Source organism: Camponotus vicinus, unplaced genomic scaffold (genome assembly GCF_025532165.1).
Source record: "Camponotus vicinus isolate PSW18456_S1 unplaced genomic scaffold, iyCamVici1.0 SCAF_2, whole genome shotgun sequence".
NCBI classification, from domain to species: domain Eukaryota; kingdom Metazoa; phylum Arthropoda; class Insecta; order Hymenoptera; family Formicidae; genus Camponotus; species Camponotus vicinus.
In genome coordinates this window covers 3175214-3201450 of record NW_028141956.1, presented here as the reverse complement: position 1 = coordinate 3201450, position 26237 = coordinate 3175214, and the positions used below count along the sequence as shown (strand labels likewise).

General features: G+C 31.2%; 2 protein-coding genes across 12 annotated transcripts in view; one reads left to right on the top strand and one right to left on the bottom strand.

Moving 5' to 3' along the window:
• Positions 1 to 44: 44 nt before the first annotated feature.
• The window catches only part of LOC145966143 (choline/ethanolamine transporter flvcr2b), an 89006-nt gene continuing 62813 nt past the window's right edge, over positions 45 to 26237 (bottom strand). Inside the window, exons 1-9 of one of the 7 annotated variants that reach the window (XM_083089993.1) lie at positions 12033 to 12051; positions 8042 to 8231; positions 7237 to 7458; positions 6536 to 6760; positions 4359 to 4500; positions 3716 to 3921; positions 3440 to 3543; positions 2857 to 2967; positions 45 to 2595 (exon numbers count right to left, since the gene is read on the bottom strand). In XM_083089993.1, coding sequence (XP_082946119.1) covers positions 2334 to 2595; positions 2857 to 2967; positions 3440 to 3543; positions 3716 to 3921; positions 4359 to 4500; positions 6536 to 6760; positions 7237 to 7458; positions 8042 to 8134 — 1365 coding nt within the window. In that variant the 5' untranslated portion in view covers positions 8135 to 8231; positions 12033 to 12051 and the 3' untranslated portion in view covers positions 45 to 2333. Of the gene's footprint in view, positions 2596 to 2856; positions 2968 to 3439; positions 3544 to 3715; positions 3922 to 4358; positions 4501 to 6535; positions 6761 to 7236; positions 7459 to 8041; positions 8232 to 9441; positions 10390 to 12032; positions 12620 to 26237 lie in introns of those variants that run through there. The other 6 variants (XM_083089992.1, XM_083089988.1, XM_083089991.1 and 3 more) reach the window with 6 other exon arrangements.
• LOC145966141 (uncharacterized) overlaps positions 16046 to 26237 on the top strand; it is a 71586-nt gene continuing 61394 nt past the window's right edge. Inside the window, exon 1 of one of the 5 annotated variants that reach the window (XM_083089963.1) lies at positions 16046 to 16316. In XM_083089963.1, coding sequence (XP_082946089.1) covers positions 16237 to 16316 — 80 coding nt within the window. In that variant the 5' untranslated portion in view covers positions 16046 to 16236. Of the gene's footprint in view, positions 16317 to 20703; positions 20897 to 26237 lie in introns of those variants that run through there. The other 4 variants (XM_083089965.1, XM_083089969.1, XM_083089970.1 and 1 more) reach the window with 4 other exon arrangements.

The following is a 26237-nucleotide window of genomic DNA, read 5'->3' as shown; positions in this document are numbered from 1 at the left end:
TTCATAGTATATGAACAATGTATAAAATGTAAAAAAACAGGTCATTGTTTTAACATTTTATTTACAAAATAGAACCATCTTATGGAAACAATAAATGGCTTAAAAAATATAATGAAGGAATATCGCTTGGAAGACAACTTATTTGTCGGTTTAAAGGCGAATATTAAAATATGTCTTGGAATGGTTTAAAAAATAGATATTAATATTCATCGATTTGCAAAATATAAAACGCTATTTGTTTGTATATATCTTAATTAAATATCGTGTATTTCATATATAAATAAAAATCTAACATTATGAAACCTAAATGCTCTCTTACTTACATTTTTACTTCTAGAGAAATTAAATTAATGGCATACAAACGATCGTAGAAGTTTTAAAGTGCAATTTTATATTCGCAGTATGCTCTTATCGCTAAATATGACGCGACTTCCTTTTTAAGATGAAATATTTTATATTTGAGTGAATGTATTGTCACACACAAGACACTGCCAAGTTTGCCCGAGCTAAATTGTAAAAATATATATTTTAATAAAACGTTTGACCTTCAACGATTCTCGCATTAAGAAAATAACGTATATTTATATTTTACTAAATAATTTTTTATCACAAGATAAACACGAGCAATGGAATTGCAAAATGGAATTCGACGTAACAATGATTGAAACGCTTAATAGATACAAGAAAAAAATATTTAAATCATGACAAGAAAGTTAAATTTCATATATGTATATCGCGATAAATTATGATTTTATATAGAACTAATTCTCTCTCTCTTTCATAAATACCTATACATTATAACGAAATGCTCATCTTTCGAAATAGGAAAATAATTTACGGTTTTGTACAGAGTTATATAATCTATAAATAACTATACACATAAATTTTTAAAACATTTTAACAAAACGCTCGTCTTTCGACATAGGAAAATAATTTACACTAAATACTTCTTTATCACAAAACGTGCAATTAAAATTGTAGTTTCAAGTCAATAGTAACAATTCGAACTAGATATATTATACTACTATCAGATGGAATAAATAGTTAGAAGAATATATAGTTATGCATTGCGACAATAAAATAATATATCGTATTCATTGCAAAGGACTATAATCGTTATTATCGTTTTAATGCAATAATTATTAGTGGACATTAATCCATAATAATTAATTCCACGAGATAATAGAGATGAAATCTGTATTTGTTGCTGTTATATTACGCTCATTTCTACTTATATTATTAAAATAACATTTATTTATTAAAATAATATTTATTTATTATCGCAATAACTTGGACTGTCATTATTATTAGGCTTATTATTTTCAACTATTTCATCTATATCGTTCGTTCTATATTTGCAACAAATATTTGCGCGGCTAAAAGTTTGTACAGATTCACAAATAGGCATTTCCTAAATTACCGTTATGCAACAAAAAATTCGTTTCAATATATTTTAATTCAGATTAAGGTATTTATTTTTTGTGTTCTGATTATACATCAATATTATACATCAATATTAAATAGGAAGACATGTGAAAATTGAAAAAAATGTAAAAAGATAAAGAGATTGATTTGATTAAAATTGATTATTACAAATATATGAAAATATAATTTTATAACACATAAATTTTTAAAACTTTTCCCTTCAAGCTTTCATAATTAATAACTCATGGTGAAATTAATTTGCTAGTTTTTGACATAATTAATTAATTGTTGCATAACATTATCTAAAACTACAGCTTACCTGAGATAAAGAAGGCTAACTAATAGGATCCAGAGAAGTTTTCTAATGATTTTTCATTTTCATTTATATGTTCAATAGAACATTTTGTATTTCCATTATATCTAAAAACATGTAACGTGGAGACAAAAATATATATATATATTTTTTTCTTTGAACTCTTTGACAAATCTGGCTATTAAATCTTTTCACACAAAATTGGACCATTATTTCTAGACATCTTTCTAACACATCTTTCTAGATATTCCTAATTTTCAAGTTTTCTAGCACTTAGATATTAAGCGCTAAATCAAGTCTTGAAAAATAAACATCTGAGAATCTTATGAAAAATAACAATGTTTTTCTTATCGTAGTATGCAACTAGTCTTTTTTAGAACTCCTAGTTTCGGGGAAGATATATTTTCCCTCGTTAGGTACACGTGACTCAGAGAAACGGCGCTACTCTTGGCGCATATAGTATGTACTCATGCGAGGAATAAATTAAGTCCCAAATGGACTATAACGACGTGTCGCGGGGAAAATTGTCGAGGCGGAAATCGCTCGTACCGAGTTGTTCGTCGCTGATTGTTACAGTTGACTGCTGTTTGGATTATCAAACCTTCGCGTTCTGGCGTCTCAGATCGTTGGGTATTATGATCGTGAGCAAGATGCCAATTCCAAGTCCGATGCACATCGCGACGTTTGCCCATAAATCGCCCCATTTTCCAAGCAAAAAACCGTAGAGCATCGTGAAGATGATGCCGAAGACTTGCACCACCGCGTTCAATAGACCCGCTGCCGTTCCTTCCGGTTCCGGATATGTAAGCTCAACAGCGAACTCAAAACCGACCGGTAGATAACCGGTAATGAAGAAGCTAGAAACAGATTTTAAAAAATTCTAAATTAAAGACGACGGTTATCTATCGAATGCGCGAATTTTTAAGGAAGAAATAATGAATTTTAATAAGAAAATTTTAATTTTAATAAAAGATCAAAATGCAGCACCAAAAGAGTTAAATTGGGGAGTCAATGTTTACTAGAAATTAAGAAAATAATGTTAAATATGTTTCTAAGAATAAAATATTTCTTCTAAAAAAATTTTGCGAATGATATAATAAACGTAATTTAAATTTTACCCCAAGATGCCGGCCGTGATGTAGATAACATATATCCCTTTGCTATCCAGTGTCACAGTAAAGATTATCATTCCTATGAAACAACATAGGTAGATTGCTAGCGTAGTCTCTCTGAAAATTTACAGATTTTCCTTGTCTTTTTAATCTTTTATAGATTTTATAGATTTAATCTTTTAATAGATTTTAATTGATATCATTCGATGATTTAATAATCTATTTGATGAATTATTTGCAATATAAGATCTTATCTCTTGATAAGATCATTTTAATCATAAACTTAATTTACTGATTTGAAAAAATCGAGATAAATTGTTAAATTACGACAATTATCTATCGGTTACGCGCATGGAAAGGATAATGAATTTTTTTGAGATAGAACTCTTTAACAAAATCTGGCATCAAAGTATAAAGCGTTTTATAGCAAATCAAATTAAATTGAAATCAATGTTTATAAATTAAAAAACACATATCGTGAAAATCGTAATAATATTGCTATTGTTAAAACAGTACTAATTTTGAATAAAATGATACATTGTTGAATAGTAACCATGACTCGCTCTCTTCGTAGAATCTGATTACTCACTTGAACTTGTGTGTTTTATCTAATATAACACCGCATATAACAGAGCTCAACATCCCAGTGCAAATTATCGTTAAGCCGATACGACCAACGTCCTCTTCATGTCCCTGAGAGGAAGAAAAATAGCAAATTCTATAATTTTCCAGAGAATCAGAAAAAAATTCACGCATGAAATTGAAATACTTAACATTAATCATTCTAACAATTTTTGTATAAGATAGAATTTTAAAAAAATCAAAAGAAGCGAGAATTTGTAATTTTTTGGAGGAAAATACCTACCGGGAAATATTTGAGAATAACTTGATTTAACAGGGTGCTTATGGCGTAAAGGACGGCGATATTGATGCCATAGCTGACTAAAAGCAAAACGTAACCGATATTGGTGAGCAGCCTTTTGATGGAACGAGAAAATGTCTCGTTTCCGATGTTCTCCCTTTGCACAACTTGAGCAGGGCTAGGTGGTAAAGGCGGTGCCGACTTGAAGACTATAAATTATACTAGTTTCTATTAAGTGATAAAAGAAAATGTGCGTGACAATAAAATTTTGAAACTGATTAAGGGGGTAAACTTAACGAAATATATTATTTACTCTAAAATATATCTTTCTGACAAAATACTATTTATAAAATATAATGTATGATATTTTGTAAGAAAATTATCTGTAAAAAATATTTTTTATTTATTATAAAATATCTTTTTAATTATAAAATTTAATTATAAAATTATATTAAATGATTTCTTTTATATTCTTGTTTTTCGGCAATCTTTTTGTAACAAAAGATTCAAATCATTAAATCATTGAAATGGATCATATTAATTACCACTTGTGAGTAAAATATTTTTTATTAAATTTTTCAGCTTCGAAATTTTATTTTATTCGATTACTATACAACTATATGATATAAATGGAAGCTATACGTACAAAATAATATAAGGACTAGCAGGAGCGTCGTGAAACCCGCAACGATATAGAACATAAGTCGCAACCCCTTTTCGATGTTGCAAATATTGTCGCTGTTGGGCACTAACATCGGTGGAAATAAGAAACCGATAGCTATACCCAGCTGCAACAGAAAGTCAAGGGATAAATGCCCGATAAGAAGTTGTTTTCGAATTCCAGGAAAAAGATTTTGAAAGAAATATTTGCTCTGTTTAATCTTTTCCGGTTGAAGTATACATAACAATGCTTATCTTGGAGACGTTCATTGTATACTCGTATTTATAACAAACAAAATTAATATCGCTCGTATTTTTATCATATTTTTACAAGTTTACTTATCTGTTATCAAAGCGAAACGTTTTCCTTTTCAACTGTTGAAACAAATCATATCTGTTTATGGGTCAATGAAATGTATTTCAAAAGAAAACGCCTCTTCCCTCAATGAAAATTATATATGAAAAGAAACTATATTCATTTTTTCAATAATACGAAAGAAAATGTGAATTTTATATTTTCTACTTAAATTGTAAAAATTTTAAGAGGGAAAATAAAAAAGAGAGATACTTTCTCTTTTCTGAAAATTTGCACTTCTAGAGTTGGCGTGATTTAAAGTCCCACAATAAAGCCTCAAATAGATCTTTCATCAATTGCGAAATCAATGTAATTAAAGCGCGATAAAAATCGTCTTCCCCGATAAAACGCGAATGCGATGGCTGATAAAATGATAGCGGTTGCCCTGTGGGCTGTGGTCCGCACCTAGGATCAATTGAATCCGATATAGGGCGAGCCCCCTGCCCCCTGCCCCCTTCATCTCATCCGTCCGCCCCCGCATAGACACGGCCGATCTGTCTGTCGTGGTAGCGAAATTAATCGTGGGTGTCCACTTGGACTCGGTTTCCCACCTAATCACAGTCGCAATTTAAATCTCCCGAAGCACCCTTCGTCGATTAGCGAATACTCCAGACTGTCACTTCCGTTACTCCGCGCGAGAGTCCAATTCTCGTTTGCCTACACGTGCAGCGACACGTGTCGCTGTAACAATTGAGTGCCTTCTCAATGTCGTTTTCGAAACGAAGTGGTAATGTTACGTTTGGTGGAAAATAAGTCTAATATAATAATACGGACAGTTTACCTCATGAATGATGATTCCTACAATTGTTAAAACGATGATAACACAGGCCTGTGAAATTTTAGGTTTGGCTAGTTACAAAAAATAGAGTAGGTGAATTTGATAAATTTTTGTGATGCTGAAAACAAATCTGGCAGCAAAATTCCTCGTCAGCACGTCAGAAATTCGCAACACAATTAAATATGAGAATTGAACTTATTATATGTGTAATAATAATCATGGGAAATGCAAAAGTTTTTAAAAAAATTTTTAATGTTCCGTTAATGCATCGTTCTTTCCGATTGAAATTGTGTAAAATTAAATTGAATTACACTTCACTGAATAAAAATGCATGCAGGTATGCAATAAATTTGAAAAGTATTTATTTGGAACAAGAGAAATGTCAAGATATCCAATTATTTCACTACAATTATTTTGCAATCTGTATAGACGAGAGAAATAATTTGAATTAATATCCATATCGCGCTGAGTAAATTTATTTATGTCATCATTGAATTACATCGATTATCTATTATCATGCGCTCTTGATCCGTCCAATCAGAAGTAATTTTATTACGTGGATTAACAATTGGTTCTTTTTGCTCTATAAAGTTAATACGTTGTAGACAGATAATGCGTTACTCTTTACATTGTAATTCTCTCATTCTTCTTACGAAGATATTTGTACAAAGATAACGAAAGAGAAAGAGAGAGATTTGTACAAAATTAAATTCTTACATTATTAAAAAAAATAATAATAATTCTTACATTATTAAAAAATAATAATAATTATTAATTTAATTTTTAAAATTATTTTGACTTTTAAATCTTTAAATTTCTTTTAAATTTTAAAAATACATTTTTATAAAATTTTAATATAATTAAGGACAAAAAAGAAAAGTAACATTGTAACAAATATATAATAATAAAAAAATCAATTAAAAGATACCACAAAATGTAAGTTATCAAATCTCCTCGAAACATCGAATTCAAGTTCCATTCTGAATAGCATATTTTAATGATACGTACATACGATAAGATATTTACGTACCTGATTGCCGAAGACACCGATGCTACAGGCACTACTAACTTGATCAGGCCCGAACCAAACAGCGGCCAATCGGGCTGGAACTGACAGAACGAAGGTTTGACTTACTGCCACCAGAGTTTGGCCGAGGAACGTGATCCAGAAGCGATCGGTAGCTATGCTGAATACCTTTATCCAGGAACCGAGGGCGGTTCCGAGCGCCCCGAAAATCAAGGCATATCTGAGGCCCTAAAATCCCATCCCCATCCCCGATGATGTATTTAGACGTTAATAAGAGGAAATCTGCTGATACACTATGCGGAATGAAATTTGCTTGATCAGCATCAACGATTACTTGAAAAGCTATCCTGTTGATGTCGGGATTGTATCCAAACTCGTTTATTCAAATGTAAAATTGTTTATTCTAAATGAGAGGGAATGTCATCGTTCGATGATGAGATAAGATGCTATACATATACTACAAGTTCTTAATAAATTATGCAAATTTTACGTTTCGTCATGATTCGCTATTGTACCTAGAAAAATCAGACGAATCAGGAAGTTCAATTTTTTGAAATTTATTGCCGCTTTTTAATAATTTAACAATCAACTAGGTGAGAAGAAAAATGGCTTGTAAAGAAAATGATTGTACGATAATTTCTAAACATAGTATATAAGCCTCCGATATATTCCGTTCTACTCTATCTAATAAAATTATTACTTACGAATTTATCGAGCAGATAACTGGCGGGAAATATCAATGGTATATATGTTATCATATATATCATGCTTGTCATGTCTACCAGAAAACTCGAGACATTGTAATAGCGCATTACAATGTTCGCTATAATACTGTATTGGATCCACTGCATGGAGTTGCTCGCGCTATACAATACGAAGAGAACAAGCATCAGCCATCTTTTCTTGTAAATTTTAATCTCCAGGCCCTGTAATCAACGACATCCATTCTCAATTTTTTATATAATATGTCGATTATCTAAATATTGTTACGTAATATTTAGCGACGTTACAGCCTCTTGTTATCGAAAGATCAAAAACTGCGAAGATATAATCCTAGCTTATTATATATTATTATATATCAAAAACAACATTAAATTATGTATGTTGTTTTTTTATGCATATTATTATAGATAAAAATGACATTAAAGCATTTTTCAGACAGTTTCATTTAAGGAAATGCAGGATTATATAAAATTTTCTTCTCTATAGAATCTCGTGATATTTTCTCGAAAAAAATCCACTTCTTTTTTAAAAATATGATCTTGAAAGAGAAAATAAGAGAAATTTAAAAGAAAAATTTTAACTGCATGTATTACATAAATTAAAATTTAATAATCTAAGATTTAAATAATTGATAGCTCACTGAAATAAAAGCTAAATATATCACGTCAACTCGAAGTAAAGACTCTTTCGTTTATTTTCCTTTTTTCTTTGTTTGTTCTCAATTTTCTTTGTTTGTTCTAAATTGTCTTTATTTGCTCGAATTTATTCGATAACAGAATTATTCACCTGTGTCGGTTGCATACCGCCTTCAACGGTCTTTATATAATCGCCAGAAGCTTTTCCCATTTTTTCAGAAACTTGCGTTCGTTCCGACTCCATGATCAATATTAAAAATATTAACGAGATTAAACCGAGCGATATCGTCGGAAGACGGATCAATACGGTCTTCCTCCTTTCATTAACACGGCTTTATTTCCTAAAATCCAAACAAGTGTTGATTTTATTTCGTATACTTCGAGTGTATTTCTCAGGCATAAATACTTCGATAGAAGCACAAAATTAATACAATAAAAAAAATACAAATATTTAGATTTTTTAGAATATTTTTAGAATATTGAAAGCAAATTGTTGATATTTGGATATTATTGAAATATTTTTTTTTTAAAACACTATCTATTATATTTATCGTGTTGCATAGAAACCGTAATTCCTGCAAAAGTATACCGGAAATTAACCCGCAACTCAGAGATTTCCGAGATATGCTGTATAGATTACATGATAATGATAATTAAAATTACTCATAAGCTATTCCAACGTGTATTATACATATACGCTAATACGAGTGTTTATATGTGTGCACGATCCTTGTATTACGTAACCGGAAGCGTATATACGTTTAAAAACGTATTAAAATAGACTGATATGAGTCAATTCAAACGCTGAGCATTTTTTTTATTCCACAAAATATTCAAAATTGAATTTTCATTGTTCACCTTCTTCAACATTCCTGATATCAGATTAAAATATTATGTTACGAATTTTAATCACCACTCCGTTGATATTATAATTACAGATTGCCGACGAAAAATAATTATAATCTATGATATTTCGCGAAGTTTCGGAGATTGTGATCAACTTTTAAAAGATAACTGTTATTAAAATCTTAACAGCAATACACTTGTTCAAAATTAATATTTTTCTCAATAGAATAATTTAAATATTATTTAAATTGAAACATACATTAAATTAAAATAAATATATTTATACATAAAATATTTTGAGCCTCATAATTTTGCTTTTATTTATATATAATATTAATATATATCGTAAAATAAAATTGAATATTAATTTTATTAATAATTATTAAATAGTATAAAGAGGAAAATGAAGAGGCTCACATATATATAAATCGAAACGTAAAAATAGAAAAACGAATCAATTAAGATATGTATATAGAATGTACATGTATGTGATGCAGGAGTCTTTCTCTATTTAATTTGCGATCGATGAAATCACACACACATAACAATGAAATTTTTATGAAACTTGAAATTATTTGTCATTTTACATAAACAATATTATATAATGTACAAAAATTTCAATTTCAATTTAAAAAATACTAAAATTTTAATTTGCGATCGAGAGGCTACGAAATATTCAAATATTTGAAATACACATAAACATACGTTCGTCCAATCTCCTTATTATTACGAAATTGATCACGAATATTCGAAATCTTTTTCGATTACTTTTTCCAGACGAGTAACTCACGATCGCCCCTTCATCGCGCTATCCGTCACGAATGTCCCTTGGTCGTGTACTATGTTACATCGGTCTGTCACATCTCATCGCGAGCATGTCGATAACGTTGATAACGGGAGAGCTACTCGCGCTGTCGCGGAACGTCAGACGTAAACTAAGTGTATCGGGAATTCCGTGAGGGCGTCCGTTCTACCGCTCGACCAAATGCCTCTCTTTCGTCGTCCCCTTCCCCAACATCGCGCGTAATCGCGCGTGAAAATATTTATACGCACACAGGTGCACACGCCAATATCTATACGTGCGACAGCTACGCGCGCATCTATCAATGGCTGGATATCGTTGACGAATGCGCCGTCGCAATGCTAGTCATTCACAAGTGACCGAGGAGAATTGCCATCCTCCAGGATGCTATTGTTTATCGTGGGGACTCGAGAGAGATAAGAAAAAACTGCACGAAATTGCCGTGACGTTAGGTCAGGAGTTTGCAATTCAGGCAACCTGTTTCTCTGACAACAATGCAATTTTGCTACTGAAAAGTGATGAATTTTAATTAAAAATCCGATTAAAATAATTGAAGCTAACAAAGTTTTTATCCCCTTTTACCTGTGACCGATTGTGAAGCGAGGGAATCGAGTTTAATAAACTTAGAATTTATCGGAAATGATTTATACGTAAATATGTTTTTTTATGATTAAAAATTTTAGATTAAAAAAACAGAGATTTATTTTCGAAGTAAATTGAACGTTGACTTTCTTATTCGTCATAAAGTGACTTTTGCATGATATGGAGAGTTAATTTGCAGTATAATTGTGCTACAAAAGATTATTCAATGGATGCAACATACTGTTCATTCTTGACTGATTTAACAAATAAGTTTAAAAGAAATGTTCGTGATAACACTTTTCGATATTTTTCATCACGCACGAAATTTCTTATTTATAACAATAACAAAACTGCAACTAATTTTCTCTGACAATAATGTAATTTTGCTACTGAAAAGTGACGAATTTTAATTAAAAATCCGATTAAAGTAATTGAAGCTAACAAAGTATTTATCCCCCTTTTACTTATGACCGCGATTGTGAAGCGAGGGAATCGAGTTTAATAAACTTAGAATTTATCGGAAATGGTTTATACGTAAATATGTTTATTTTATGATTAAGAATTTTAGATTAAAAAAAAAGAGATTTATTTTCGAAGTAAATTGAACTTTGACTTTATTATTCGTCATAAAGTGACTTTTGCATGATATGGACAGTTAATTTGCATTATAATTTCGCTGCGAAAGATTATTCAATGAATGCAACATACTGTTTATTCTTGACTGATTTAGCAAATAAATTCAAAAGAAATGTTCATGATTATTCTTACGTGTATTTTAAATACACATGTAAAGACGAAATAGTTCACTTTTATTTTAGCAACGTTGTATGTAGAATGATAGTAACTCTGAATCATCGTACAAAAATTCCACTCTCTATCTCGGAAAATTTTCGAAGAGAAATGTGAATTACGTAAATTTCCAATATCATGTTTTCCGATAATTTAGTTTCTTTCCGATATATCGCGGATTCTATATTTTATATTTTTCTCTTTAAACATACATCTATCATAATAATATAAGATTTAATATTCATATAAGAATATAAGATTTAATATTCATATAAGATTTAATAATCATCATTGAACGCCGAATAACCTTTGGGCAAATTGCATCTAAATATTAATTCATTTAAATATAATTTAATTTAATTAATGGGTAGTTAATGAGAATGTTTTGATGAGATTCACAACAATCATGTGCAAATAAATTATATCAATACCAAATTAATAAAATTGAATTTATCCAATACATTCCAAAATCATTAATATAACAAAAAAATTAATAGACTACTATTTGTGTATTTGTTAAAAAACATTAAAAATTCCATATTGAACAAGTTAAAAGTACTACGTACTAAGCTACCGTTTTACCAGCAGCATGCAACCGCACAAAGTAAGTTTTGCAATGCAAATGACACATAGAGAGTCAACACTTCGAGTTTCAAAATTAGAAAATGACGATTTTGTTTTATGATAATACATTGGAGCTACTTTTTTTATATAATATTACGTACAAAAAAATGTAATATTATATACCTAAAGAAAAATATTTATATATATTTTCCTGCCATTTAAACCGATTTAATTTCGAGAATAACTTCTTTATAATGTATTTTATTTATATATTTCAATGTTATATTTCAATTTTAATAAATAATAACATATTATTAATCATAGGACGCAACAATATAATTTGAATATTTAATATTAAAATATAATTTGAATATTTATGATATATATATGTGAAATTATACTTTCGTAATTGAAAGTTTTTCTTGTCGGACGATTCCAAAATCTACCAAGTAAAGTAAAAACATCGGTGTAAGATTAATTTTTTGTATCTACATTATATTAGACATTGAGAATTCATGTCAAACTATATCGATTTCAGAATTCTCGTCTATTGTCTTACCTGCCAAGAAATCGGTGTCAAAATATTGGATTCCTCTCGAAGACTTTGGATCTCGTTCATTAGAACTGAATTTTGCTTCATTTTCAATTTTAATTTATTACAAATACGCGAAAATTTTCTTGAAACGTAAGTTTAACAAAATTAAAATAAACGATTATAAACAAAGATGATCATTGACAGAAAGATCGTTAATGAAGCGCGATGGCGTTAATTTTTGAACAGCCAAAACTGCTGATATTTCTCGACTTCTCAAATATCGGTCTCTTTTTAATCAGCAAAAAGGCGAGAAGCTACGCGTTTATACTATGGTCGTTGAAAAAGAGAGAGAAAAGAATCTTTTTAATTTGGTGACATATTATGTACAGTAAAATTGAAGAAAAAAATCAGTAACGTTAAACACGAGATGTGAACGCAGACTGAGGTCTTCTAGCGATAACTAGACAAGTAATGAAGCCGGTAATTGGGAAATATCATTCCACGCATGAATAAATACCACATGATTTACGATCGCACTATAATGATAATTAATAGACTAATCATTCCATGTATGTTTGAAGAACAAGTTTATTTCCCGAAATATATAATAAGCCAGTATAATAGACACGAATATTAATGATGCAAGTTTCATCTTTTTCTATAAATTGTAAGGTACTTTTGGATATAAGGATATTTTGAATCTGATAATTTTTAAATGTAATAATTAATAATTAGAGCAAACTTTCATTACGTGAAACATATTTATGTGTGTGATATATAGTTTGTGATTTTTTATTATACTTTTCCAATATAAAAATATAATGTTTTTTTATCATACAAGGATTCATATAGATAATTATTTGATTAATTGAAGAGGCAGAATATATACATTAATTATTAATTTTCTAATTATTAATTGCTTTTGATATAAAAAAGAAAAGTATTAAGTACATTAATATTGCATCATATTATATTGTTCCGTGAAATACTTCAATCTTTTTTTTAAATTATGTTTATTTTGAAGAATTTATATTATATGTTAAGATATATATATTTAGATACTAAAAAATTTGTATTATACATTCATTATTTAATTTTCAGGATGCGTAGGATTTTTGTTTTTTAATAAAATAATCAAAACTACTTTCAGCAAAATGAAAAATTGGGTAACAAATGTGGCAAGCAAAATATCTTACAGCCACGACAAATTATAATTCTCGCAGCAGCAACGAAGCATCTGGTAGATAATCATCTCGAGATAATAGCGTACCACCTATCACGTGAACTCATAGCCTCTCATGCAGAAGAGCTGCTAATACGATAATGCGACATATGATATTTTCACATTATGACAGCATATGAAAAGCATCGTTTTACATTTCATAAGACTTCAATCGACAATACAAACACCGAATAAACATTGTAAAATAAAGTGACGTTATGTTGACAACGTTTAATATTAGCAAATGGACCTATTCATCACCTATTCATTTTTGCATCAGCAGTTTGCGACGTGATAATTACACTCTTTGTCTTTATCTTTAAACATCACTAATCACGCGTTTAAATAAAAGTGTTTAAAGAATCTAATTAGAAACTAAGAGAATCAATTTTTTTTATTATTATTTATATTTATAGTTATATATATAAATTGAATTGAATACTCATCATTTGATAAACAAGAAAAAGAATTTAAAAATAAAATAATTCTAAAACAATTTCTCGGCAAAAGCAATTATCAAATCAAAGCGATTAATCGAGAGAGGAAAAGAAAAATCTTTGAATATAAAAATATGAAAATTAAAAATATAAAAATATAAAAATATAAAAATATAAAAATATAAAAATATAAAAATTAAAAATGTAAAAATTACGATAATTTGATTAATTCCCTTGATAGATAGATTTTTGCAGACAAAGTGCCATTGGACAGCTGTCTCATATATATGAATGTTTACCTTAAGATTCAAAAATTTAGATTTACTTAAAATGTAATGCAATAGAGATACGAAAACCTTCAACATGCTCAATACCGTGATAATTCAACCGCAACAAATGACTGGACCTTCAACATGCAAATGCAGTTTAATAATAAGAATTGGACACGCACTAATGTCATTTTTTGATATTGAATCGATAATAAAATAAAAAAATTACAAGGTTCTACTCTTTTTACGTGATATTTTACATTGTATTTTTTTTATACGAAAAAATCTGTATAAACGTTTCTGCAAATCGGCGACTGACGGATTGAACATTAATGAGGCACAAAATTACGATATTTTGAGGCACTGTAAATGTGAGAGTGTCCAGGGCTCCCACAGGTGAAAACACGTCACTGTAATTCACGTGCTTCGCGTATCACGATGAAGCAAATATTGCGTGAACTGGCAAAGACGAGCTTTCCTTTTCCTCGCGGAAAAGTCGTCTGCAAGACTGCAGAATCGAGACTAGTCGGATCTTATCGTTAACACCGGGCGGATACACACAAGACAAGTGTATGTGGGTAATTCTCGGGAGATATTATTCGTGCGGGAAAGAGAACGATTGTGCTTTCTTGTCTCTAAAATAGATGAACGTTTGCTCTCTTTCTACCTTATTCCACGGGAGAGATAAATGTGTGAGAAAAAGATCCCGTGCAGAAAAAGTGACAGTAAATAGAGAGATGTGAAGTACATTTCAGCGACAGAAAAGTAAAATTCATATTGCGCATTTTTCAAGATTTGAAAGTTGAAAAAGTTGAAAAAGTTTCTCACAAATTTGTGAATTTACAAAATTCTTCTTCACTTCAAGGCTAGAAATGCTAAGTAATTAATATTACACAATTAATTAAAGTTGATTAATGTTATACAATTGATTAAAATGCTAATTAACATTACATAATTTCAAAAAACTGATTTAACGCTAAGTAACAAACAAATATAAACTTCTTGCATCTGTATCTTTCATTTTATCTGATACGAAATTATACATTGAATATCATAAAGAGAATATGATTAATAATCGATAACATTTTACTTCACTTAGCGATTTTCAAAGTGCAATGAATGTTGTATACATAAAAATCTAAAATAGAATATAAATTGTATATAATAATATTGAGAAATTTGGAATTATGTAACAAATTTAATTTTGATTTTAAAATTTTTCAAATGTTTTAATTTTATGAAATTTTTTAGTTTCCTGTATTATTGAATTCGGCCAATATCGGAAAAAATATGTACAATGAGAGTGCTATTATTTCTCTCTTTCAAAGGTCACGAAAAATCGATGAGAATTAAATATACGACAGATGGCATTCCGCTCTTTAAAAATAGATCTGCACATTTAATTATTAAGAAGAAAGATTGTCACGTTATTTCTAGCTTGCAATACTATTTGCTTATGTCCTGATTTTTACCATTAAAAAAAGTTTCGCGCATTCCAGTAATGCACAAATTCTCTAAAATATACATGATTTGAAAATTCAATTCTACAGAATTTATTTTTTTCTTCTATTTTTTGCTAAATTACTAAAAAAAATTCTAAAGTATAAAATACGTATAAGGTACAAAAAATAGTATATATTAATCAAACATTTAAAAATCTTACATTAAATTATAAAAATATAAATATATAATAAAATAATATGTAATTCATACAAACGTGATAACTTAAGAATTATTATATAAGAATAAAAATACCTACTTTGACTTAATTCTAAATATATTAAATAAAAATTAAAATTATATGAAACTAAATACAACTGAATATATAGAAAGTAATCGTTTAACATTTGATAAAAATAAACTTTAAAGGAATAAATTATAAAGATGCCATATTTTCAATAAACACTTGCGTATAATAAATTACAGTTCAGACATGACAAGATCTTTCGGAGCACGTCCTTGTTCACCTGACAATGAGCAGTGATGATGCTAATCGCTCCGAAATGTTTCTGCACACTTCGCGCTACGTCGAATGTTATCGATTATATCGATATATGTATGCCGCTTACGTCCGTATGATATCGTGAAAAACGCAACTAACAGTCGATCAAAGTGCGTATTTCGAATCACATCTCAGAAATATCTGCTCGCTCTTAAAAAGAAAAGTATTGACAGGAGACATTTATCTTTGCATCTTCGAAGAAAAAATGTTCTTTCGTTACGTTTTCGTTGAATTATAAATATAGTGAATTAGATTTTCGAGTTTACCAAATTTTTAGTTTTCAAAGGGAAGAAAAAACATGGTCGTCTCGCCCAGTATTGGTTTATTGATGGTCGGAGTGGCTTCTGGGGTTTTTCTTTTCATTGGCCTCCGAGTGAAGTAAGTAATATATTTTAAAGATTATCAATATTGATTGTGATATGTTGTTCTTAAGATATTGTTCTTTAGATTAAAAAGTTGAAAAAACTTTTTTACGGAAAAGTTCTCAATTTTTTGAATTTTTATTCCTTCAGGACTACTGCATTTTTTAAAATTTTAGATACTTGGAATAAATTCTTGAGTTTTGGATTATAAATGTGACGAAAGAATCTGCAAATTTCCAAACTTTAAAAATTTTAAATTTTTTTAATGTGTCAATTTCAATATCAGATCTATAATTTTTAATTATTTTTAAAAGTTTGTACAAAAAGATTTCAATTTTTGTTTCTTCGGAAATTCTAAAATCTTTTCAAATCTAGATAGTTTTTCTAGTAAAGTATGATGAAAATTTATTTTTCTTCTAATTTTTTCATTTGTTTTTTCTTTTGTTATATTAAATATTTTTTTCATTTCTTTTTGATAAAAACAATTGTATCCAGGAATTCCAAGATTATCAACGATAGATGGATTTACGCTTATCGCACACATATATCTATCGTATTAATGTCTAAGCTTTCTTTTATGATTCTTCAAAAGAAAACCTGTATTGCCTCACGATAACCTTACTTAAGCGCTATTGTTCTAACATCGTAAACATCGCTAAAAAAACTCGATTACATTCTAACTAATTTACAATTGTTTTTTATATTTAACTTTTTTGTATTTAAAATTAAACAAATGTCATCATGTTCTCTTATATTGAAAAAAGGAAGAATAAATCGTCACATATTTTTTATTTCATCAGACGCAGAGTTTTATTAATTGCATATAGATAAAGATATCTATTGATGTTGGACTATTATATAATATTTTTTGAAACCATTTGATTGGTGATGCAGCAAATTGGAATAGTTTATTTTGCATTAGAATCAAAAACACTCGGTTTATTAATTCAAAGCACAAATCGATATCGAAACAAATGTCTACGGTATTGTAAGATGACGAGAAAGCATTGTGTTGTCCACTGTTGCCCCAGATTAAAAATTAATTTCATTTTTCATCTCCAGCATGTCACTACTAATAATAGAAGTAATACTGTAAAATGACGTAGACTTTCTTCTATTGTTAAATTCTCGATATTTTCTTATATTTGGATTATTTCTGAAAAGGACGTATGCTATTTTTTATGAGTTTTTTATTATATTTAAAAATGTACACGTGTACTCGATTGAAATAAAGTGTGTTCTTATAGAACAAGTTATTTCTACAACTATATTACTGTAGACAAAATAAGATTAATCTATATTACTGTAGATAAAATAAGATTAATCTCTTTCTCTAAATTATCATTGTAAAAATAATAAAGATCTGAATATTTAAAATCATCAGAAGCAACTGTGATCTATTATAATTTCTATTTAATATTTGATCAAAAGACATATAATATGAATCCTTAACAAATTATTATTAATAAAAATTAATAATTTTAAGATCGAAAATTATATATATATATATATATATATATATATATATATATATATATACATATATATCAGGGTGTCCCATTTTAATGTCCCACCCCAAATAACTTTCTTATTTTTAATTTTAGAAAAAGATGTTTCAGACAAAAGTTGTATGGTTTCAAGGGGGACATAAGGTGTCATTAGTTTGACCTTGAATAGTTACTTGAAGGTCACGTGAAGGCCACTTTCAATTTTTTAAATGGAATCGCCTACTTTTTATTACATATTCTTGCAGCTCATCTCGAGAGCTTTCCAAAACACTATAATTAAGTTAGTTTTCATTAAGTACTTTCCAAGTTATGAGGCTTGAAATCATTTCTTAATTTTACATAAACCGTAAAATATCTTGTAAAATATTCTTTTTTCGATTATCTTACCATAATACTTTTATGTACAAAATAATGAGAGAAATCAATTGGTGTAAAGAAAATACATAATTGTTTCGAAAAAAAAAATGTAATTGTTAATTGCAAATTACATTTTTTCTTTCGAAACAATTATGTGTTTTCTTTACACCAATTGATTCCTCTCATTATTTTGTACATAAAAGTATTAAGGTAAGATAATCGAAAAATGAATATTTTACTAGATATTTTATGGTTTATGTAAAATTAAGAAATGATTTCAAGCCTCATAACTCGAAAAGTACTTAATGAAAACTAACTTAATTATAGTGTTTTGGAAAGCTCTCGAAATAAGCTACAAGAATATGCAATAAAAAGTAAGGGGTTTTAATTAAAAAACTGAAGGTGACCTTTACGTGACCTTCAAGTAACTATTCAAGGTCAAACTAATGACACCATCTTATGGCCCCCTCGAAACCATAAAACTTTTGTCTGAAACATTTTTCTCTAAAATGCTTTGTTTCCGAAATAATTGCGTGCGTTAATTAAAATGGCTCACCCTGTATATATTATATATATATATATATATATATATATATATATATACATATAATATAATATATATACAGGGTGAGTCATTTTAAGTTACCCACCCCAATAACTTTCTTATTTTTGATTAGAAACAAATGTTTCGCGCGCGCGAACAAAAGTTGTTTAACTCGAAGGGGAACATAAGATAATGCCATTGGTTTGATCTTAGATAATTGTTTAAAGTTACCTTTAATTTTTTAAACGGAACCCCCTATTTTTTTATTGATTATTTTTATAATTTATTTCGAGAGCTTTCTAAAACACTATAATAAAATATTTTTTCATTGAATACTTTCCGAGTTATGAAGTTTGAAATAATTTCTTAATTTTACATAAGCCATAAATTAAAAATTCTAATAAAATATTCATTATTTGATTATCTTACCTTAATACTTTTATGTACAAAATAATGAGAGGAATCAATTGGTGTAAAGAAAACATATAATTAATTCTAAGAAAAAATATGTAATTTGCAATTAACAATTACATATTTTTTTTTTCTTAAACTTTTGTTTGAACTTTTTGCCTCAACTTTTGTCTGAAACATTTGTTTCTACAATCAAAAATAAGAAAGTTATTGGGATGGATAAATTAAAATGACTCACCCTGTATATATATATATAATTTAATAATTTTCGAAAAATAATCATACCTTTTACTTTGCTTACAAACATCGTTTATTATGCAATATTTCAAATAATCGATTTCCAATTCGCGTTTCTTTATCTGAATCAGTGATTTATCTTTCTTATATACATTTTACTTCAATTGTTACCTATTTTCGTCTTATCTTATCTAACTGCGCCTACTATCGGCGCATTCTTTTTCTTGGCATTACACGACCGCGACGGAGAAAATGTTGCGTGTAAATAGCCGACCGGGGGTATCGCGATCTCATCAGACGAGCCCGTTTAGGCTCGCGCGACGCTACCGGAAGCGCCTACGACGCGGTGATGTATCGACGACGTATCGACGACGACTCGATACGCGTGAACGAGAAAGAGAACGGAGAGAAAGAAGAGAAAGAGAGAGAGAGAGAGAGAAGGAAAAGAAGCGTCATTAATTAAGGATGCACGTGGTGGTCCGGGGCGTGGAACACGTCAACGGCGAAACGTTGGCATTACACAATGACCGACCGGCGTCGTGGCACGTATCGAACGAACAATGGATGCAACGGCGCGTAGGGGAACCGGAAGCGCCGTATAGGAACCGAACACTCGGGGATCCATGCGCACCAATCTGACGCTCTCTTCCATTGTCGAGATACTCGTTGTCGCGGATAGTCGGTCATTCTCGGTGTAAAACGCTAACGTGAATCCTCCTCGAGTGAGTTCCGAAAGGTGCGAAGATGTTAGCCCTTTAGTTCTTCATTCGGTCAATGCAGCAGTTGATTTGGATTCTCCACTACGATATAATCAAGAGGCGAAGTTTCGATTTTACGATGCTTAGAATTGATTTTCTATCAAGTTAGAGATAGGGTGATCGATTGTAACTCGACGATTAATCGGATCTTCTGGCTCACATCATTCGACATCGATGAGATCGACAAAGTTCCCATTCGACTCTACGTGAAACTAAGCTACTGCGAAGTTAGAAATCCGCTTTGTCTGCTTAAAGAGCAGTAAAGTAAAGAAACCGACAAACTTGATGCTACGTGCGTTATTCGTCGTTTCTGCAACAACTAAGACCGATGAAATTTCTCAACGTTGGAAATTAATTTTCTATAAATTGCGAATTGTCTATTATAAGAGCAATAAAGAACAACATCCTCAAATATAAGAATCACACAATTAAAGATAATACTTCCACCGCATGAAACCTCGGAATTTTTCATGTTACTTCGAATAAAGAAAGATAAATTTTCGATTGCAGGTCGCAATCGAAATAACGCTAACAAAATAAAATAAAATATAGAAAGAAATATAGAAAGTGTACTATAATAAAAAACTTGTACATTTTTGACGAGCAATAAAGCCGGAGAAACAGCGATGATAAACAGAACAGTTCATCGTCCGTTACTTTTATTCGATGACAATAGCGCGAAACATTCGCGTTGATGTTTATTGTGAGACCAAATTGAAGCTAAACGACAGATGAAACATTTCTTTCTAAGAATCCTCTGCGGGAGAAAGCGAGAGAAACGGTAAGTGCGAACAGTGACTAGGTCTCAATAATTATAGTGTATCTGCAAAATTATATTAATGAAGTAAGTGTTAAGTTTTTATTCGTTATATATTAGATATTTAATAGAAACAAAAGACATACACTAGTACTAGATAATAGAATACATATACTAGATAATAGATACAAACGAAAGAAATTCTTACAACAGGTCAAACTCATGAATGAATTACTATTTCTCATTATATTATTTTACAAGATATTTTACGGTTTATGTAAAATTAAGAAATTATTTCAAGCCTCATAACTCGGAAAGTACTTAATGAAAACTAGAGGTCTAAATATCAGAGAGGCGCCAACTCGTGCCTCCTTCTGATTGGTGGTGAGCTATCCGTTCTTAAGATGGCGGCTACGGTGACAAAGTGGGAGTAAACCTAGGGAATACTAAGGTAAACTAACCTGCGATTTACATGGACTAATACTGAAACACCGTCACTACCACTATAACATCACGTGCGTGTAGGATCTAAGATGGCGGCGCGGCGGCATGGTGGGGGTAGTTTGGCGTCTCTCTGATATTTAGACCTCTAATGAAAACTAACTTAATTATAGTGTTTTGGAAAGCTCCCGAGATGAGCTACAAGAATGTGCAAAAATATATAGGGTGTTCCATTTGAAAAATTCAAGGTGACCTTCCAGCGACTATTCAAGGTCAAACCATTGCCACCATTTTATAGCTCTCTTTAAACCAAACAACTTTTGTTTGAGACATTTTTCTCTAAAATGCTTTATTTTTTAGATATTCGACCGTTTCCGGACTTTTCGAAAACCCTGTATATATATATATATATATATATACAGGGTGTCAGGGAAATTTTTGCCCATACGAAGTAAGGAGGTAGATTGGCTCAAATTAAGAAGGAAAGACTTGTACTGTTTTGTGATATTCGCAATAATTACCGAAAAATTGAATAAAGAATATCGGCCAATCTGCGTGAGTAGAAGCGCGCGGCGACGAGAGTCGTCCCACTGTAATCTTATACTAGGCGCGCGGCGAAGCGATGGGCGGATCGCTCTCCGAGACATGATGGTGGCGTGCGATATATTGCAATACCGCGCCGAAAAATGACCCGTCTTTTTAGTGGCGAGAAAATGATGCGCTATCATTTCCACACCACTTTGCGGTAGATAGCATGGTGCGCATTTTTTATAGTGGTTTCCCCCATAGGCCTATTCCACTCTCAATTTAAATATTTGTGAAAATTGTTCAAAATGCCGTTACTGTACGCTGAATGTATCGTAAATGTAAAAAATTGATGATGACAGTACCTTTACAAAAATTGATCCGTGGTTTAAAATCCCTCGATAAAATGTGTTACACACGTTGGCAATGATACGGACGTAATCCATTACACGTAAAGCGTAATGTACCGCGTATCGCGAAAAACCAAATTCATGCGCCACATGACGCACGCTAGTTCCAGGATTTTCATAAAATGCTTCAAGAATCCTTTCTTCATCTCGTACACGAAGACGCACTGCTGGACCGGTTATCCCGATATTATGCACGATACCCAGTTTCACATAATTATTGCACAACTCGTAAAACTGTACGTTCACTTGGCTTTCGTGCACGCCCGGAAAATCATTCCACGTAAATTACGGCCGCGCGATAAGTATTTTCTCCCGCTAGCCCCTATGCCACAAACATATCCGTATATTCCTGCAGAATACACTTCATTTTCACTATTAATTTACTACGCGAACACAAGATTTTTACTGAAACCGTCTGAGCTCTCGCAGGCTGTTGCTAGAATGCATACGCCAGCAGCATGCAACTACAGCTGAGCGGACATGCGAGTGTAAGCGTACGTGTGAGCTCGGCGCCTGCGCATTATGATTATGTGTCTCTTGATAACATCGAATACTACAGTAGCATAATTCGCACGTACCTAACGATCTTTTTATAATTTAACGTCACGCACTCTGTCACGTGTAGAGCGGCGAGGGCCGTCCTCTGAAATTACATGAACTGGTAACGTAAGCTGCTTCGTAAATGTGGCATGGAATCGACAAACCAATACCAGAATCTCTAATACTAGTCTTCGTAACGGGGTGCGTTATTCTGCTCGTGCATTTCGACTTGCAATATTTTAAACTGTTAAGGACACACGGATGAACCGTTTTCGTGCTCCGTATAACAAAAGCCGTCGTCGCAAATGGTTTATTATAGTCGATAGAACTCTTTTAGATAACTATATAATGTTTTTCAAAAATCTGGAACATCGAAAAACGTCAAATCGTAATTTAATTTTAATTTATGTCAAGTTGTAGGGATTTAATAAATCTCGATTTTTTAACTTGAATCAATATTCTTATAAAACTTGCTAATTTAATTTAAAAAAAATTTCTGACATCTAATTTATATTTTTATTTAACTCGTGATTTTAATTTTTATTTTTAATAACATTTTTATTTGTAATAACATTTATATGTTTCTGTGAATTTATTCTTTCGGATCAAAATTATATTCCGATTCAAACACATAACAATTAAATCTTCGTTTTTCTTCGTTTCTTTATTATTTAATCTTTCACAAACTCATCGTCAGACTTCCATTGTATTGAAAAGAGCGGGAAAAAAGAACGTTATATCTTTTACCTCTGTTCGAAACTCGTCGAGCATTAAAAAATTAAGACTCGAGTAATTGCCCTCGATTAAAAAAGAGTCGAGGGCCCGACCTTTAATTCGGCGCCCCTGGCAGCCGATAGCGAGATATCTCTTTGTCAGCGCAAATCCAAAAACAACGCTCGTCCTTCTCGAAAGATCTAATAACAAAGCACGTTAGATCGTTAAATTTTAAACGTTATCTCAGTAACTGTCGAGTGCTTGAAAAATCTGGATCTTTCGAGAAGGGCTTGAGTATAAATTGTCGCGATCGGAGAGCGCTGCGCCTTTTGTCTAAAAGTCTCCGACGCGCTCATTTAGCTCTCCGAATTTAAAAGACGTGCTTTCCGTTGCTCGCGGAATAAATCGATTTTCTCCGTTGCTTGCGGATTCTAAAATTCAACTCGAATTTCTTTTTTCGATCTTTCTGTATTTGTTAATTAAAAGACTTTTTTTGCTCGGTCGCCGTTATCGTGTGCCCCGCTAATTTCGTCGCTGGCTGGGTGCCGACCGGAGTTTTCGTCGCGGGTTGAAAAACTTATCGCTCTTAAAACAATACCGTTTCTCTTTTTTTTGTGTATATGTGCTTTATTGTGGTCGTGAAGAATAAAGAAAAGTGTTTTGTAACATTACATGACTTGTGTAAAATTTTATTGCCGAGTGATCTACCGTTGCTGTCCAGTGCTCCGGTCGCAATATTTAACAACCTCCATCTCGGGTTCTATAAAAAAATCTGCGGGTTGAATTAAACTCCCCATAGAATTTATCTTATATTTTTAAATGCGTTTAAGAGGGGAACTTTTAAAAAAATACGAAGCAAAAAAAAAAGAATGTCTTGTTTTCAAGACAAAGAATGTTTCGAAAGATTTATTTTCTAGTATGTGTTTACGCTTAAGAACATATTCTCGAATAAAGAACAATTCTACACGTCGAATATTAAAATATAAAATGCAAAGAGGTGAAATATATCGTATACTTTCCTACAACGTTCGAATATTTTTGTAATATGATGAATACATGAAAAAAAATTTTTATTTAATGTTTATAAATGTTGCAATATTTTATAAAAGTATATATAATATTTTTAAGTTAATATTTATTTATATTTTAGTGTTTCAATATATAAAATAAAAGTCTTCAATTATATTAAAATCAATTTAATAAAAATATATATTATTTTTACGTTAATAAAGAAATAATTAAAATAATACACGTTAATACAAGATGTATGAATAGTCCGGATATCTTACTTACTGTTTCAGGGAAGCAAACATGCCTGGAAGAAGAAATATGAAAATGTCGACAAAGAAGAAATGAAAGATATAAATGAAAGTAAATCCAAAGAGATCAAAATCGATCCGAGCAAATACATCCGGATTAAATATTCAAGAAAACGATGCTTTTCGACAAGCGAAATTTAAATTATTATATCTATTTCCCATATTACCTTATAACTCACACTCTCCCGTGCGTGGATTTCTCATGTATCCAACTTTACACAAACATGTTGAGTAATCTGTTGAGGGCGAGTGGAAATAATGATGGTCGATACTTTTTATTAATGAAGAAAGCTGCTAGGCAGACCTTTAGTTAATACGTCAGCAGCCATGTCATCCGTTGAGACATGTGTTAGATTGATATCTCCTGAATTCAATGTTTCCCGTACGAAGTGATGTCTAATGTCTATATGTTTCGTACGAGAATGAAACACGGGATTTGTCGCGATCTTCTGAGCTCCGATGTTGTCGCACATGACTGTGATGTCTCCTAGGGGCTCTAATCCAAGCTCTATCAGGAACTTTCGTAGATATATGGCTTCCTTGAAGGCATCGCTGATTCCCATATATTCAGCCTCCGTTGACGATAACGCTACCGTTCTCTGCTTTCTGGACTCCCAGGTGATGCAACCACCGGCGAGGATAAAAGCGTATCCCGTATACGATCTGCGGTCGTCTGGGCAGCTTCCCCAGTCTGCATCAACGAACCCGATGAGAGGTCGTCCGCCAGTTGATTTATAGTTGATTGTGTAATCTAGAGTGGCCTTCAGGTAACGCAATACGCGTTTAGCTGCAACCCAATGAGCGTGTTTGTGACAATCATTGTAACAGCTTAAATAACTTACCGCATGGGCGATATCTGGCCTTGTACCCATGGCTATATACATCAGAGATCCTATAAGTTCACGGTAGGGTACTTTATTATCTCAACGCTTATTTATTATCTTCCTCATCTCCCAAAGACTGACCTTGACTCAATTTTGTACTGACGTCCATGGGAGTTGAAACGGCTTTGCATTCGGTCATTCCGAAACGCGTCAGAACGTCCAGGATAAATCCTCTCTGATGAATGGAGTATCCGTCTTCATGACGCATGAATTCTATGCCAAGACAGCATTTCACGTCACCCAGGTCGCGTATGTTGAAAATCTTCAAGAGGTTTTCTCCGATTTTCTTGATGTCACTCGTATTCTTCGAGATGATTAGAATATCGTCGACATAGGCGACGACAAGAATAAGGGCTCCCCCTTGATTTGATGAATACACGCAGGGGTCTGAATTCAAGGGCGTGAATCCTAAGTTTCGCAATTCTTGGTTCAGCCTCTTGTGCCATTGGTGTCCAGATTGCTTTAGTCCGTAGAGTGCTCTGTTCAGACGACATACTTTGTTTCCGCTTTCTATGTCTTCGAGCATCTTTCT